At 41.5% G+C, this 18153-nt stretch overlaps 1 protein-coding gene across 1 annotated transcript in view; it reads left to right on the top strand.

Annotated features, from left to right (window-relative positions):
* Positions 1–15740: 15740 nt before the first annotated feature.
* LOC139709623 (polypeptide N-acetylgalactosaminyltransferase 13-like) overlaps positions 15741–18153 on the top strand; it is a 32689-nt gene continuing 30276 nt past the window's right edge. The window contains exon 1 of the mRNA XM_071621582.1: positions 15741–16041. Coding sequence (XP_071477683.1) covers positions 15741–16041 — 301 coding nt within the window. The remainder of the gene's footprint in view (positions 16042–18153) is intronic.

Raw genomic sequence — 18153 nt, 5'->3', positions numbered from 1 at the left:
CGGTGTGATTTAATTTTTTCTTCCTCAGTATTTGCCTTTTCTTTTTCTCAAAGCTTATTCACTGATCGCCACGTAACAATTTGGCCATTCTATTTCTTCTCTTTAATGTTTAAAGCAGCTTGTAATAAGGGAAGCTGCTGTTTCGTGTAGCCATGTTAAATGTCACTCTGCATCCACTGCAATTGAGTATATAACATTATTTTCGCGATGAGTCGGGACCTTCTGGAGCACCGAGCAAAATTAGCTCCGCCTGAAATAACCCTTTGTTAGATCTCAGCACAAAAAAAAAGAAAAAAAGATGACCACATCCTACCAGTGTTCCTTGTCACTTTAATTCGGTGCCGAGGTTGAACCACTTACAACTTTTACGCCTATGACGTCATTTCCCGCTATGTGTCTTCCGGTGCGAACATGTTTTCATTTCTCGACCACCCCAGACAATCATGTACCCTTATTTCAACATCGCACAAAACATTGCCCATTAAACGCAGCTGCATGGTCCGTCCTCCCCTAATCCTCTATATACTAAGTATTCTTTCCGCCAGATCGTCGGGGATGTCTTTTTATTATTTACTGCGACTTCTGTTGTTACAGGCAGTGGAGCCGACTACACTGCAATCTTCACCTTTCTCTACTCACGGATAATGTCATGAAAACACGAGATCACAATGTACGTGAATATAGGGATGCCTCGTATTGTTGCCCCATTCTTCAAGGGACTGTTACGTTGTAGAGCACATTATTCACTAATACAAATTGGGGAAAATCAAGAGTGGCTGAGTGACGAGGTGAAATGTTGTTGGCTTTACACTGGCCCAGTTATACAGACATGGTTTGAAAGGATGACAAAAAGTGTTGTAACCTTGGAGGTGGTCATTTATTACGAGTAACATATCTACTGTCATTGATGATAAACTTCATGAGAAAAACGTCATATCGAAAAAAAAACAACAACAACTCTTGTTTATATGCTCATATAGCAAACCTATAGGCCTACCCGGAAAGCGTTTGATGTGATGTAAGTTAATACAGAGCGTTGTCAATGAATACCATCTTCATCACTGTAATTTCCTTTTAACCTGAGAGTAGGTTGAAAAAAAAGAAGATAGTTAAAAAACCAAACAAACAAAAACCTCTCACTCGCATACAAACAAGTAAACATACAAAATACATGCCACTGATTCGATCTTTGATACTAAATCCAATCCTATTTTTCTCTGTTGACATGAGCCCTGTGAAGTATAATGGTCGCCAGATTTCGCAGAGCTTTAAAACCGTCTTTGGACAAAGAACATTGAAATTACCGCTCTTCAAACTCGAAACTACCTAAAGGATCTGGCATTCTTTGGAGGTTTTAAACACTTTTACACCCGAATGATAAGTTGACAGCCATAAGTCCCCGAGTCTGAGGGTCTGGTCAACAGACTGAATAGAATCGCTTTACCAGAAGTAGGTGAAGCAATTAGAGGCTTTAGATCATTCAGGGAAAATCGACTATGTAATTATTAATGCCGTAACGCTTTCGTCTAATGCCGTAACGCTTTCGTGATTTTGCTTCGAGTATGCCTATAGTTCATGCGTTCAAGCCAAGGGGACAACCTGTGTGAAAATTACTGGAAAATGTGAGGAATGCAAGAATTAAAGTTTAGTTCTATGACATCACTATGCAAAACAACTTTACACGTTTATAGAGAAAAGTTATACTGTACACACCGATTTGGGTTTAGAAGGTTACATAATAGAAAAAAAATCGCTGGTCGTGCTTCTTTTACTAAAGCACTCACACAGATGCACGAACAAAAAACTAAAGCGAACAGACAAACATTAACCAAACACACACATATAAAAAGACACCTATAACCAAAGTGATACTTCCCGTGCTCGCCTGTTATGTACAGGAATCATATAGTTTTGGTTGAGACCTAATTTCAGGTTTCTAACATTTTTAGTGAGATAATGAGAAAACTCTTATGAAATATAAAAGAGCATGTAATTATATGAGGCATTCAACGTTTATTTGATGAAAATTGGTTTTGAAATGGCTGAGATAACCAAAAAAAGAGCGATTCTAATAGAGTGTGGGACCCACACTTTATTACGATAGCTTTGTTTTACTTTATTTTTTGATGTTTCAGTCATTCCAAACCCGATTTTCATCAAATAAACGTTGCATCCCTCTTAAAATGGTATGCTCTGTACTATATCATAAGTGTTTGTGTTTTTTTTTTTTGGTATCTCGCAAAAAGTTAAAAGCCCAATTCTCATCTCCACCAATACTTTACCACCCCTTTCAAGCCTCACCCTTTTGTCTTTCTAATACCAGGGAGGTGGTCCACCTCCATGATCTTACCATGGAGCCACTGATCTTACTATCACATGGAGCTACATCGAAGCTCCATATAAATCGTGTTACCGTGGAGTTGTAGTGTAGCTCCGTGGTCTTACTGGGGAGGTGGAAGAGCACCTCCCTGGTCTCACCATGGATCTATACCAGAGAGATGCCTGTAGTAAACACAATTTGTTTTGCCCACACTCAGCTACATACGAAAGCTGGACTTTTAGCTCACACTGCCCAGGTTTACCATGCATTGTCTGTCACTGTTGGTAAAGATTGGGTCCACATCTTTACCGACTTGATTTTTGTTTTTGCTTCAATGAAAAGACCTCCCTCCCACCTTATCATGCATCACCTTTTACTCACATTTAAAAGTCACAGTCTCATTTGCAAGTAAAGAAAAAAAATCTTGTTCAGGAAGAAAAATCTTAATTCTGACACATCGAAAACTGAGGCGTTCAGCAACGCAAAATGAGGGCTAGCGTTATATGGATGCACAGTATGATATTATTTGCGATAAGATTTACTCTGAAAGTCGGTGTCTTGGTGGAAAAACAGGAACAGACGCGGTTAAAGCCATAATCATAGCACTAATGAAATTGATTAACCTGAAGCTCACGTTGGCCAACTTGACAAAAACAAAACAAAACAAAAGAGAGACAAACAGCGGATTTGACGACTACATGTGAAAGCGTGAGCATGCTTAAAGGGGAAGGCTAGTAACTGATCAGTGGGAATCAGTGGAAATGCTGAGGGATGATTGTTCCAATCCTTATGGGATTCATTCAAGAGTTCATTGTATATCTATTGTTGTGTGAAAATGATTTGCTTCAGAACGGTCTCATATTCAAGTAATGTGCAGATTAATGCTTCCAGGTTAGCGTCCCTGGTCAGTGACGGAGCATTAATCTGCACATTACTTGAATATGAGACCGTTCTGAAGCAAATCATTTTCACACAACAATAGATATACAATGAACTCTTGAATGAATCCCATAAGGATTGGAACAATCATCTCTCAGCATTTCCACTGATTCCCACTGATCAGTTACTAGCCTTCCCCTTTAATTTCAGTACGCCATCATGCATTTATCTGATCTTATGCTTATAGTTGTCAGGGTATTCATATTGTCAACATCTCTCTGTTTGTATCCATGTGCTGTCATAGCAACTTATCTAACGGTTGCTGCGCTACTTCCGTCTATCTTTCGTGGTGCTTTTGATTTTAATACTCGATATCCGCTTAACAATTAACCATTTTGTCACAAGCGTAATTTTTTTTTTCTTTTTGAAGCGCTGCGAGCTGCGTGAGGCTGTCTGTCACTCAGATCCCGGCAGGAAATTCATGGGGATTTATGTCGACAGGACATTCAGCAGATCACAAGGAAGAATCCAGAAAAAACAACAACACACCACCACCAACAATAACAGCAAAATAATGATAAAGCTTCCCCTAAAGGAAAATGATAAGTGTTTTGAATGAGTAGGCTTTACTGAAACAACACAGACCAGGTATATGTTCATGGCTTTCCTGCCTCATGCACGGAACCAGACAGACACGCCCTTTGTGTGTTTTGAGGCACATAAAAACCTATAGCGTGAAACGCACTGTCCAAAGTCCCTTGGGTTATAGGATATATTCCAAGTTTTCAAGAATGCAGCAGGGTTCGTATGTAGGTCAAGTAAAAACTAGCATAATTGTCAGTTCGGAGGACTCGTGTATCAAAATCGACATGCAGTTGACTTTCAAGGTGGTAAATTCAATAACATCTCAATTTACTGTAATTAAGAACATCTATAAGCATGAAGAAAAGTTATGACGTGTCTGGTGAGATTATACATGAAATGATACAAAGGACAACGGGTGACCACAATTCATTGCTTAATTATGAAGATAGGTTTGATGTTTTACTGCTACATACAATACACATGTCTATAAGAGAAACACAGACCATTAAAAACTGTACATTGGGCAAAACAAAAACAAAAACAAACAAACAAACAAACAAACAAACAAACAAACAAAAAACCAAAACAAAGACAACGAAAACTGCTCGGTATATGCTGTCATCAATCTCCTCAAGAAGAGCAGTTTTTGTTTAGATCGCGATATCCAGGGCGGGTCACTGAGGAATCAGGAGTATCGATCACTTTACCGTTCGCTGGAGAGTACCAGGTCAAGGAATATAATTATAGACCAGGAAGATAGAAATATCTCTTTCCACCTCCCTGGATATGTCGTGATTTCTATTTTCTGCCATGACAGCTAACCTTGGAGTATGAAGTCTATCTATATTTGTACAGAGCAAGATATCCTGTAGCTCGCTCGCAAGGTTGAATCATTTTTAGTAATCATCCTCTCAAACTTGGAAGTGGGTGTGATCTCTTCATCTCTCAATTCTCTCAATGGCCTGCTCACAAAATCTTGACGAAACTTCATGTTTTGATGCGAAACTAATAGGAAAACGTTGCATCCTTGATAGAATCAAATCTTGATAGTTTTGCAATGGCCTAGTGGATGACCTTTAGGGGGCGCGGATATGTCTGGTGTTGAATTATTGACTAAGAGCGTGAGGAGAGATGCATGTGAGGTGATGACATCGCCTTGGCAAATTTGCGTCCTCTTGTCGCACGAAAACGTGTCATACTTTGAAATACGTAACTTTCTCGTTACATTGTATTTAGGTCCGATTGTGATGAAACTTCTTATACCGTTCAGTTTGTCTGTAAATTGTGTCGACACGAAGGTGCTGTGGACTTTCACTTGTATTTACATTAAAAACCACTTGGAAGGAAAGAGACGAACTTGAGGTCACGGAATGGGGGACTCGGCGGCTGGCCAAATTTATTCATCTCAACACCCAAGTACTTCTTCTTGACGTTTAGACGCCTGTAAATCAAAAGTCTTGTCGTATGAACGACGTAGTCGTGTGACCCTTATGCTGTTTCGATAGATATTTCTCCTGTGTCTTCATGCTTCTTTCTCGTTCTGGCGTCGACGGAATCATTTCAGAGAACGTCTCGGTTTTCTAGAGCTTGGGTTACATCGCATCAACATGAGTTTGACATTTCAGTAGCAGCGTTTTTTAGGGGTCAGCCCGAGTCAGCTGAGCTCACCCCAACGACCTCGACATTGCTCCTTTTTGTAAACGGGACATGACAAGAGGAAATCGTTCTGAAAATACCAGCTCATGATTTTTTCTTCTCCGTGGCATCGTGGGGGATTCGGAAAGAAATAATCTCATTACATATGGCATGCCGACATTTTAAACATATTTTACAAGCGGTAACCAAATTAGGATTAAGAAAATAATTCGAGATATTATCATAATCATAATCATAATCATAATCGTAATCATAATCATAATCATAATCATAATCATACTTCTATATTGTAGATTTAGGGTTTGCTTTTGCATTTCTCCTGAAAAAAAGACAAAAGTTTCATCGGGTAAGTCGAACTTTCAATGCTACATCCCTTGAATCTATAAAACATAAAGTTGTTTGATGTTTTGCTATATTAGATCAGTGCGGTGGCGGTGTCTTTCATTAAAGGGAAGGTAAACCCAAAGAGCAATGTGGATTGTGTGAAAGCAGCAACATTAGTAGAACACATCACTGAAAGTTTGAGGAAAATCGGACAATCGATGCAAAAGTTATGAATTTTTAAAGTTTTGATGTTGGAACGGCTGGATGAGAAGACTACTACAGGATATGACGTATGAGTGGACAACAATACAAAGAAAATATAAAGGAAATTCAACAAAAATTCACTTTTCTAGAATTATGAAAGAGCAATGGACCAACCGCTTTCAGAAACCAGAGGGAATAATTACTACCCTTAACATATGTCAATATCAAGTTGATGGAATTTGTAATTTTCATGAAAAATGGATTTTTGTAGAATTTTCTTTATATTTTCTTGGTATTGTTGTCCACTCATACGTCATAACCTCTAGTAGTCTCCTCATCCAGCGGTTCCAACACCAAAACTTTAAAAATTCATAACTTTTGCATCGATTGTCCGATTTTCTTCAAACTTTCACTGATGTGTTCTACTATTGTTGCTGCTTTCACTCAATCCACATTGCTCTTGGGGTTTATCTTCCCTTTAAGAGGATAAGATGATCCTATGTTTAATACCATCCCATAACTAATGAGTTGGCTAAGGTTTTCTGTACAGGGAAAGAAGACTAGGTAATTTAACTTACATATAACTTTAAAAAAAATACAAACAACGTCATAAAAACCCCGAAGTCTACGGAACCGAGGCCACTTAGTTGTGAACAATAGCTTTTGAGTGACCATGGCTAAGAACATGTACTATTAATCGTCGTTGCCCGCTCCTCACCATTCTACACTGTGATTTGAAGAGCGTTTTACCGCAAACACCTTGTCTGTGATAATCTCTTCGACTTCTGGAAATACCAAACAGATTTGAGGAATATCATGTAGTGAAGATTTTATCTAAGATAAATTGGTGGCCTTGTTTACTAGAGTACAATGTATCTGACGCTTTAGCCCTTTCTCAAGCGATAACACTTCCTGCATGGGTTAAAGAAAGGACATTTTTAGACGAGACTTCGGACAGATTTGAAGCTGTTAAATGCACCAGGGTTTTACAGTATGTTTCCCTTTCAAATCTTCCAGTACTACTTTTTGTTTATTTAATGCCATGTATTCTCCAGGGAGACATTTATTTCTCTTTTCTTTTCTTTCACATCCATAACATGACGGTTCAACCTTGAAACGAGTCATTTACCTTTCAGAAGTCATACTGTCATTGTCTTTTTAAACGACTGGAAAATAATGTAGGCCTACCAGCCAACTTGACAGTCATATCAGCCTGTTGTTGGGTTTTTTTTGTGGTACAATGTAGTTGTTGTTATTGTGATTACGGGGTTCCTCAATTAATTGTTGGTTTCAAGGGAACTCCTTTTATCACTGACGAAACATCGTGGAGAGTAGTCAGGTGGTACTCATGATATCTTCATGTAGATGTATGTGTGACCTGGTGAATATGATGCGCAAAGATTTTTTTTTTTTTTTTTTTTTTTTTTTGGGGGGGGGGAACACAACAGAGCTATTGATAGAAATTGACTTCACGATCCTTATGATTTAGCGTGAACGTCATTTACGTTAGGGGGTCCTCATGGTACGAATCTTTACCATGCTTTTCCCCGGCATTCGAAAATAGCATCGTCAGGAGTTTGTATGTGAGATCAATATAGGGCTTTTTACACTTGTAAATTTTTGCTTAGTCCCGTACCAACGGTGGGGCTAAGGGGGGGGGGGGGCTTTATTAGCCCCACCGTTGGTACGGGACTTTCCTTAGCCCACTTTCTGTTTACACTTGTTTTGGCCAAAGTGGGCTAGCCCCACCGATAGTCCCGTACTATCTGGCCCTGCAAAATAGCAGGGTTAGCACCGCAATTGCGGTGCCAAGTAAGCGAGTGTAAACAGAACGAAAAAGTAATCCGGGGCTAAGCGACGGAGACGAAGTCCGACCCCCACTGACCAATCGGAAACGAGGTGATCAAGTACTGCCGGTGCGTGCGTGTACGTGTACAGTGCACAGCGTAATCATGAATATTCATGTGGTTTGGAAAGTACCGGACTAAGAAATACGAGTGTAAACAGGTCAATTTTCTCCTTAGCCCCGGACAAGAGCTTAGTACGGGATCAATTGGCAAGCGTAAAAAGCTGAAAAAAATTGGTACGGGACTAACGATAGTCCTGGGTCAGAGAAAGTACGGGGTTAAGAAACACAAGTGTAAAAGGGGATTATGGTGAGTCCGAGAGGGAACTAGGCATTGGCTTATAGGCCTATACCTCGTTGGTGAGACATAAGAGTGGGATATCATCTGGCTTTTGGACAGTTTTGCTGTGAAAGTGAGCAAGTACGCTATTTTTTTTTTCGCATTCTTTACAGACATGTGTTATTCCTTTACCGTTCATTACGTAATCAGAGGTTTCAGATTGTGGTATTTGTTCCGTTTGTTCAGGGGTTCTCTCACACCTCCTCAGTTTAACCCTGTCGCTCCTATTGCATGTAACGTATACACATGTACATGTGAATTTTGCATGCATATCATCTCTCTTACTTTTTCGCCTCTCACTTCTCCCCTCTACACCTCCCCCCCCCCCCTCTCTCTCTCTCTCTCTCCACTGAAAACCAGGTCTCGGGAGATATTGTTTGAGGGTAATCACCGAACGCGAGTTGAGGCCACACCACACAGCAAACACCATTTGCGCAACTGATTGAACGCATGAGAAACCGGCGGGAGAAAAGCAAACGCGGTTGTTTAACCTGAGATGACAAACTGTTTGGGTTTATACTTCGGGAACACTTCGTGAGATCAGGGTAGAAAGCAGAACGCTGATAAAGGAACTGACAGTTCGGTGAACGGTGTGGGTGAACAAAATCGCCTCGCGCTAGCTAAAAGCAAAGCCAGTTAGCTCTCACATACATAAGTTGTGTCAAAAGTTAGCAACTCGAGTGGGCGCGCTGTTTATGGAATGTGCATGCATTTTTTGTGTGGGACACATTTCGTCGGAGAAACAACTGGGAAATTCATTATCATGACCTTGCAGTGGAACCAAAAATATCCGATTAAAAATGACACCAGAATTTAGTCCTTCGCAGACGACTCGGGACTAACCGTGACATTTCACCGAACTCGAAGTGGGTTGGGATATTTCGTTGTTTAGCTTTATCTTCTGTGGAATGCTACTACAACTGCTACTCTTTTATTTATTTTTTTTTTATTTTCTCAAGTTCTGCACGTCACAAGTTCATCCCGCCTTTCATTTCGCGAGCACTTTTGGGGTGAACCAGTTTTTTAATCTTGTTTGCAACAAGATAGCTGAATCTTTGCAACACGAGTTCAGACAAGAGCGATCAAGTTGTGTTGAGTCAGTTATTTGGAAATATAATTGTTGGAAGAATATTATTGTCAAGGGGCCAGTCAGTGAGAATATCGGAACAGGAAAAAAAAGAGATATGGTAATGATGTAAAGTGTGTGTCAAGCGAAACGCGTACTTTCGGCTTGCGAGTGGTTAAAGAGCTCGTCCTGCTTGCTGTAGGTGCACCTCAATGGTTCAACTTCAAGTGGCTGGGGCTAGCGTAGAATGTTCATGTGCGCTCAAGCCAAGAGGATTGCGCTCCTGATCCCGCAGAGCAAAACACATCTTTCGAGGGGATAACTCGGGTGAAAGATAATCTTGAGAGATCAGTGGATTTTAATTGCCGACATCGAGTGGTCAACCACCCACAGAGGGCGGGATAAACTACTAGTAGTTGGTTCTCTTTCGAGCACACGAGATTTCAGCTATTTCATTTTGAAAAGGAAGAGGAGGGATAAGGCCCTCACGATGTGCGATGCAGCGATATGACAAAAGGCCAAAGGATGTTGTTGTTGTTGTTGTTTTAGATTGTGGAGCTCTCTGCCGGGTGGGCAATTTGCTCCAAAAAATATAATTATTCAGATATGCCTGAAATTTAATTATAAAAACCTAAACTACTTTAAATTATTTACAAAAAAGCAAATTACATTTATTTTCATATTTACAATGATATATATACAACGGAAGGAAGGGGACAGGGTTCCGGAAATGATGTCATCTGCCTACTCCTGCATCGAGAGAAATGCAGGGTTACGCCGTTCCCGTCGGCAAAGCAGGTATAGGACCCGCCCGCCGACGCCGGTGATGTCTTGGCCTTTCCCGGGGTCAGGCGCCTCTAGTTGCCTTATCGGCCTAGGTGTTAATTATTATTAGCCTAGTAGGCAGAGACATCGTGGAAGAGAAGTGTTGATAGAAGAATAGCGGAAAGGGTGAAGACAGAACGAGAAGACAGACAGCTAGGGGGGTGGAGGGTGCTGAGCTCCTCTCTCTGACATAGGGTCAGCCCGTTACCAAGATTACATGCATGGGATATAAAAATGGATCACAATTGAAAGAAGCGTTACCGTCGGTCACGAGCCATTGATAATGCTAACCTTAGAGAAAAATGTAGATAAGTGTAGAAGAAGAGAAAGAATAGAGATATAGAACTAAGGATGGCGTTGAATATGACGGTGGTATCGGAATAAAACAAAGGCGTATTGAGTATATCGATGGTACATGTATGCGTGTGGAGTTCTCCCTTGCAGTCGTTTGACCTCTACAAACATACCTTGGTATAATTAATGTAGGTAGTGGCATAGAGATAAAAGGGAAGAGATATCAAATTGTGAAATACTGGTTTGTGTCCTTTACATATTGAAGCAGGTGGTCCATGGACTGCTGGTTGGAGAAAAGATCAGACAGCTGCAGGGTAGATTTATGTAATCTTTGTGCTAATGCTGTACGTTGTTTTAGGAATCGTGTGCAGTATAACAGGTAGTGTCCTACAGTTTCCGGGGAGTTGCAGGTGTGACAAAGGCCATTAGGGTGTTTGTGAATTAAGTGTAAGAAAGCAGGGAGTCGAGCACGACCCATTCTGAGTCTGTGAATGATAATTTCGTCTCGGCGGCAAATACAATCGATGGAGAAAAGCTGTTTGACATTACTATGAATGAAGTATAGATGACGACCATGGGTGGATGTGCGCCAGGTCTCGTTCCAGGCGTCCAGACATTTTGTCGAGATTAAATGTCTAATCTCAGAAACGGTAGGAGGGATCATGATGGTTATGTAATCTTTTTTTAGACTTTTCTTCGCGAGAGAGTCTGCACAATCATTACCTTTTAGACCACAATGTGAGGGGATCCAGACTAGGGAAAGAGAAAATCCATTAGATAATAAATGTGAACATTTCAATAAAATATCGCAAGTTAGGTCGTGTTTATTTGAGGAATAGTTTTCTAATAAAGACAGAGCGCTGAGGGAGTCTGAAAATATTGCAGCTTTCTGTGGAGAAGAAGTTTCTAGCCAGGTTAGAGCTTCTAAAATTGCAGTGAGTTCAGCACGGCATATGGAAATGCGGGAGATTCTTTCGTAGATTTTTATTTCGTGGCGGGGAATATAAATCCCAATGCCAACCCTGTTGCTGGTGGGGTCGTGAGAGCCGTCTGTGTAGAGATGAAGGTGTTTAGCATAGGTAGTGTTGATAATCTGGAGAGCAGTTTGTCTTTGCATTTCAGGGTGGGACGTCTTTGTGCAGTGGTCATGAATGGAGAGGTCGATTGTAGGAAATAATATTGACCATGGCGGACACGGGCAGTCAGATAGCGGGATGAGTTTGCTGAAAGTGGGAAATAAATGTGAAGTGCGGAGGGCAAACGGTTTTTTGTGTTCAGGCCATTTGACAGTGGCAAACTGCCAGCAGTCCGAGATGGCGGCCCGGGCTTGGTGAGTGGTGGAGAGAGAAAACAGATAAGCACAGTAGTTGAAAGCGGCCCTCTCACGGCGTATATCTAAGGGAGCTTCGTGGCATTCCACTTGGAGAGAGTGTAGTGGGGTGGAGGGGAGAGCACCAGTGGCTATACGTAGGGCGTGGCCTTGAACTGAGTCCAGCTTCTTGGCAAGTGTTGGGGAAATGGAATTGTAGATTTCACATGAATAATCAAGGTGGGGGCGAACTAATGAACGATATAATAATAACAAGGTTTTAGTATCAGCGCCCCAGGACGTGCCGGATACAGACCGAAGAAGGTTAAGGCGTCTATTACATTTATTCAGTATATAGTTTACATGAGATGACCACGATAGCGAGGAGTCAAAAATGACGCCGAGGTATTTGTAGTTTTGCACAATTTCTAAAGGAGCATCAGATACATGTATATTGAAATTACTGGCGGCAACTGATCGCGGATAAAAAATCATTACTTTGGATTTATTGCTTGATAAAGAAAGGCCCCATTGTTTCAGCCAAGAGGCGATGTTGTCGATGTCCACCTGTAATTTGAAATTGATGTATCGTAGGTTGGTGGAAGTGCGCCAAATCGCTATATCATCTGCGTAAAGAGATATATTGGATCTGCTGCAGTAAGAGATGTCGTTGATGAAAAGAGTAAAGAGAACTGGACTAATAACGCTTCCTTGAGGAAGACCGATATTTTGGTGATAAGTGTCGGACAGAAAGGAATCAATGCGTACTTGTATGGTCCGCGAGTCTAAAAAGTTGCGAATCCACTCAAGAAATCTACCTTGTAGTCCGATGGATTGGAGTTTGGCAATGAGAGCGTTGTGGTCGACGGTGTCGAATGCTTGGCTGAGATCTAGAAAAATAGCTGCGGTGTAATGTTTAGTGATTAAGGATTTACGGACATCTGATTCAAGAAGAAGAAGGTTGTTGGTTATTCTGCGATGAGGTAAGAAAGCGGATTGAGTGTGAGATACCAGATGGTGTTTGTTTATGACATAGGTTAACCTGCTGGATATCATTCGTTCCATGATCTTGCACAGGAATGGAGTCAGAGAGATGGGACGATAAGAACGTATGTCGTGCTTATCCTTGCCGGGTTTTAGAATGGGTATAACGATAGAGTGTTTCCATTGGGGTGGTAGGGTGGAAGTGTCCCATATGTGATTTATTATTCGTAACAGCGAATGAATCATGCTATCAGTCAGGTGGGATATGAGAGCTTTGTTGATCCCGTCAGCTCCAGGTGAGGAGTTTTTGGCTATGCGGATGGCTCTTTTTAGTTCCCTAAGTGTAAAGGGGGAATTTAATGGGGTGTTGTTATCATGAATGATGTTCGGTGTGGCCGTAGTGGGTAGTTCACGTGTTGAGAAATGTGAAGAGGCGGACTTCTCACAGAATGAGGCTGCTAAAGCGTTGGCTATAGTTAGAGGGTCAGAAGAAAGAGAACCATTGATATGGAGAGGAGGAAAAGTCGTGCCATGCTGGCGGTTATTGGAAAGTATTTTAATCTTACGCCATATGGTAGAGAGAGGAGTAAAACGGTTTAATGTATTACAGAACTGTTCAAAATGAGCACGTTTGGCAGATTTAATCGTTTTCCTCGCCAGAGCGGAGGCTTTGAGATAATCACAGAGATCAGAATATAAATATGAGCTTTCCAATCTTCTTTTAGCTCTGTGTTTAGCCTTGATAACCTGGGTGCATGTTGAATTCCACCACGGATTAGGAGGAAGTTTTTTTATTTTATTAGTTGGAATGGCGGTTTCCGCTGCTTTCTGGATGCACAGAATAAAAAAGTTGTAGAAATCATAAATGTTTTCAATGTCAACATTTTTCATCTTGTAAGTATTGTGTAATTCCTTTTCAAACAGCTCCCAGTTGGCCCTGTGGAAGGATAGGGATGGTTTAGGTAATCTGAAATCAGTGGGAGTGATGTTGGGTACAGGTGTATTAAGTGCTATATCACATTTGATCAGGAAGTGATCACTTCCCATAGTGGTAGTAGAGACAGACCAGTTGCATCGTGCGGCTAGAGAGGGACTTGAGAGAGTTAAATCTATGGAAGACGATGTCCCGCGTGAAATATCGATTCGTGTGGGGGAGGAATCATTCAATATAGATATGTTGTTGGATAATATATAATCAGCTATCAGTCTCCCGTTATGATCTTCCGTGGTTCCGCCCCACATAGGATGGTGAGCGTTAAAATCACCTGCTAATATAAAATTTGGGAGGCAATTGGAGGTTAATGCTTTGAGATTATCTAACGTAAGTTTTTTTAATGGATTATAAAAATTAACAACAGACAATTTAGCGGTGCCTAACAAAACATTAACTTGTTGCGCCTCGAGCGAGGGGGCGCAGTTAATGATGTCGTGTGCGATACCGGAGCGTAAGAAAATGGCGCATCCTCCTCTACGGGAGTTGGGACGGTGACGCCAGATGGGTACATAATGAGGAATAGAAAAATCAGTGTGTATATGACCCCAAGTCTCTTGAATCAAAATGATGTGTGGGGGAACGTTTGAGGTGTTAATGTGGTAAACTAATTCGTGTCCGTTGGACGATATTCCACGGGCGTTCCACTGCCAGAGCGTGAACTGCATACTGAACAGGGGAAGGGAAAACAGTATGCAGAGCAGCTGTATATCCATTATTGAGAAATGGATGTTAACAGCTCATGAATTTTTTCAGGAGGTATTATTGTGCCGAAACAGGTGTTGGCGGCCTGTACTGTTAGCTTTATTCTGTTGCTCTTCGAGTTGGCAGTCTCTAGGTTGTTGATAACAAAAACAAGGAAGGTGACCAGGTTTTCGACTGTAAGTGGAGAACCAGGAGAGCATTGCGAAGACTGGTTGATCTTGTCTACCTGTGTTGAAGCGTCTGAAGTCGAGGGTCTTGTGGGGGGAAGATTAGGGGTTGGGAGGACTTGAGATGAGTGTTTGGCTGTAGCGGGAGGATGTTGATAATGAGGGGTGGCAGACGATGTAACAGTAAGGGATGGGTTCGTATGGGAAGAAGAGGGTTGGTTAATCGGCGTGGGGAGAGCGACGGGGTCTGAGATGACTTGAGAAGCTGTTGGGTTTTCGGGCGGAGAGGTATGGGCAGGTTGTGTTGAGTTCCGTACTTGCTGGACTGCATCTGCATAAGATAACTTGTTTAGTACTTTAACTGACTGTATTTTCCTTGCCTGTTTGTATTCAGGGCAACCTGCATAAGCGGCACTGTGGGGCCCTCCACATCGCAAGCATCGAGGGGTACCTTTGATGGGACACTGGTCAAGTTGGTGGGGCTCACCACACCTGACACATCGCAGCTTGAACCGGCAGGTGTCGATGCCATGCCCAAATCGTTGGCATCTGAAGCATCGCGTGATAGGGGGAATGTACGTCGATACTTCGAAACGTTCGTACCCTAATGATACAGCTGAAGGAAGAGATTTGAGATTGAAAGTGACAATGACAACAGATGTGGCAGAGCGAGTATTATTGATCTTTTTGTAAATACGGCGTACATCGGTGACTCCCTGATCCCGTAGTTCTTGATGAATTGAGTCGTCTGATAAATCAACTGGAACGCGCTTTATTACTCCCTTTGTTAAGGTGAGGGGGGTATTAGTGTTGGTCACGGAGATTGAAGTGTTGCAGAAGTTGGTTGTCGCTAAAAAAGAATGTACTTGTTTTGAGTTGGCGCATTTAATCACGAACGATTTGGGGTGGCGTTGTACTTGTAGGACGTTGGTACACGGTCATTAAAAGGAGTTGGTACACGGTCATTAAAAGTCTGCTCAGCATGACACCAGTGATTTGCACGAACTCGTGAGGAAGACGCGTCTATCTATTGATTCCTGGCCAGGGACCAAACGGAAATTTCGGTGCTCACTGTCGTGGAGAGCGGTACATATTTTGAGATCGGTATATGAATGAATGATGCGAGCTTCGCTGCGCCGTACACAGGATCATAACCCCTGCAAACCGTGGAGTTGATGGTGCGGAGTCTGCCGCCGGTACCCGCCTGTAGACGTCGGGAATACACCTGGAGATTTAGATTCGGATATGACGCGGAATAGTCTTGGTGGTCGCCTGACGACGGTTCGCCTGGCTTGCAAAACGGGATTTTTCGCAACTTTGCTCCTCTGTCTCGTCGAGCTCCTCCTCATTCCCGGGAGTCCCCGCGAGTCTCGGAATGATGTCGCTGCGAAGGGGACGCTGAGGAAGAAAGCAGACGTTACGGACTACGAGTTCGAGTCTTCAGCTCTGCATCTCCACTCCCGGCCCGAGATCGGCGCTCAGGTGCAGAGTCCGGCAGAATCACCCGGGCATCAACGCGAACGGCCAGCCGCCACGAACAACAAAGGTGCGTGCCCTTTACTGTATTACCAGGGGTTTTTTTTTGCCAGGTATGCAGGGGTAGAATAAAAATGCGTGACTGTTAGTGCAAATTTACTTTGGAGTGAACTTGTGAACCGATACAGAAAGCTAGGAAGAACAATACAACCAGTCAGTAGGCAGTCAACGTTATAGGACACGGCGGAGAACGGTTTGAGAATCAAATTTCCACAATACTCATGGATAAATGAGAAATGGTTTCATATTCTCTTGGTGGTTACCTAAATTTGCCCTATAATCTACGAACAGTTGTGCAGATTCAGAAGGTAGGCCTAAAGTTGTGCTAAAAAACAATAACAGAACAAAATTTCGTCCAGTCCGTTGAGTAAATGAGAATCCGACGAACAAGATTGTTTAATCTGTATGATGTATATAGGCCTACTGATTTTGCTCTTGTATGTGATTGTGTACACGGAGAACCGTGTTCTTTCCACGAAACCAGACCAACATATCGACGAATTAACTCCTGATTTATACTCAAGCTGATTTCTACTTCACCTTCAAGGAAATTATTGCTAGTTTGCTACAAATATTTTTCATACATGACACAGATATTATCTTGCTACCTCCCTGGCCTGCTCTGCCAGTGGCTTGAACCTATTCAAATGATTTTCCCCAAGATAGATTACGTAAGAGGGATATACACGAGAGAAGGAGATAGATAGATAGATAGATAGATAGATAGATAGATAGATTATAGATAGATACTGTAGATAGATAGATAGATAGATAGATAGATAGATGGATAGATAGATAGATAGATAGATACTGTACATAGATAGATAGACATAAACAATACATAGATAGATAGATAGATAGATAGATGGATAGATAGATAGAGAGGGGGAGAGGGAGAGAGAGAGAGAGAGAGATAGTCACGAGACCCGTGCGGGGGCATTGAAGGAGGAGCAAACTGTTGCACATGCCCGCCTGCGGTGACTAAAGATTGTCGAAGAGGCTCCTAGAGCACAGTTGAGACGTCGAAATATAATTATTATTTTTTTGTCACCATGATTATTGCAGTCAGAAGCATTTAATAGCCTTGTCGAGCGCACAATGTATCTGTTGCTACTAATGTCATACCAAGGGCCCCTTTAAGAGATGGAGTTCCAACTGGCTGTAATTATTCAAACAGCTGCCATTTTTCTATTGATGCACAAAAGAATTCCACAGGTGCACTTGTGCCTTTGATGATCAGGCTTCCATGCCGCCGTCTTTTTGAGCAGTCTGAAGATTCATCTTAAACTCTAACATTATATGGGCAATTCCACGGTAACTCGCGTTACAAATAATGGGTACATTTTTGGGATAATGTGCCAATATCTTTGTAATTGGTAGGATCTACAAGTTACTTTTTTCATCATGGGTTAAGTAGACATACACCAACTAAATAAATCCAAAAAGAAAAATAAAGGACAAACATGTTGGGATTCTTGAATCATTTGATTTCGGTAACTCGCGTTACACAAAAAGGACATGGTCAATTCTATGAAGACCTCTTTTTGGAAAGTCTCCTCATACTAGACAATCTTGATAAAAGTTTTCCTACCTTGAATTGATAGTGGGTTAGGACTCATAAATTAACAATATCAAAGTTGAGTAACAATGACCTGGAAAAATGTAGGGAGCCTTTATGTCGGTAACTCGCGTTACATTATGTCCACTAACACAGGGTGACACAGATTGATGACATACAATTGTTCTGATGGCACTGAATCCTGTGTTGAATAATCTGAGAGATGCTTATTTGTGTAGATAGTAAAACGAATAAATGTTAAACAAATATTTTACTAATAAACCCAATAGAAGAGTGTGTTTAAGACTAATAAGAGCTTCACTCCTCATAGAGACCTTGAATATGTTTGAATATATACTAGATGATATAGGTGTATTATTACATTGTAAGTTTCAGAGTGTAAAGATGAAAAATGTTGAAAGTGTTTTTAAAACAAAACATAAAAGTATCAAACCCTATATACAAGTTTACGAAACAGCTTACAATCTTTCAAAAATTCAAATCCTATCTTTGTGAGGAGTGAAAACTAGTACATTTCTTTGCAACTGATTGACAAAAAGACCA

This window comes from Diadema antillarum, unplaced genomic scaffold (genome assembly GCF_040938485.1).
Source record: "Diadema antillarum isolate AM-2024a unplaced genomic scaffold, OU_Dant_1.0 seq00001455_RagTag, whole genome shotgun sequence".
NCBI lineage: Eukaryota > Metazoa > Echinodermata > Echinoidea > Diadematoida > Diadematidae > Diadema > Diadema antillarum.
The sequence above is the reverse complement of the archived record's forward strand: the minus strand, read 5'-3'. Positions and strand labels throughout refer to the sequence as shown.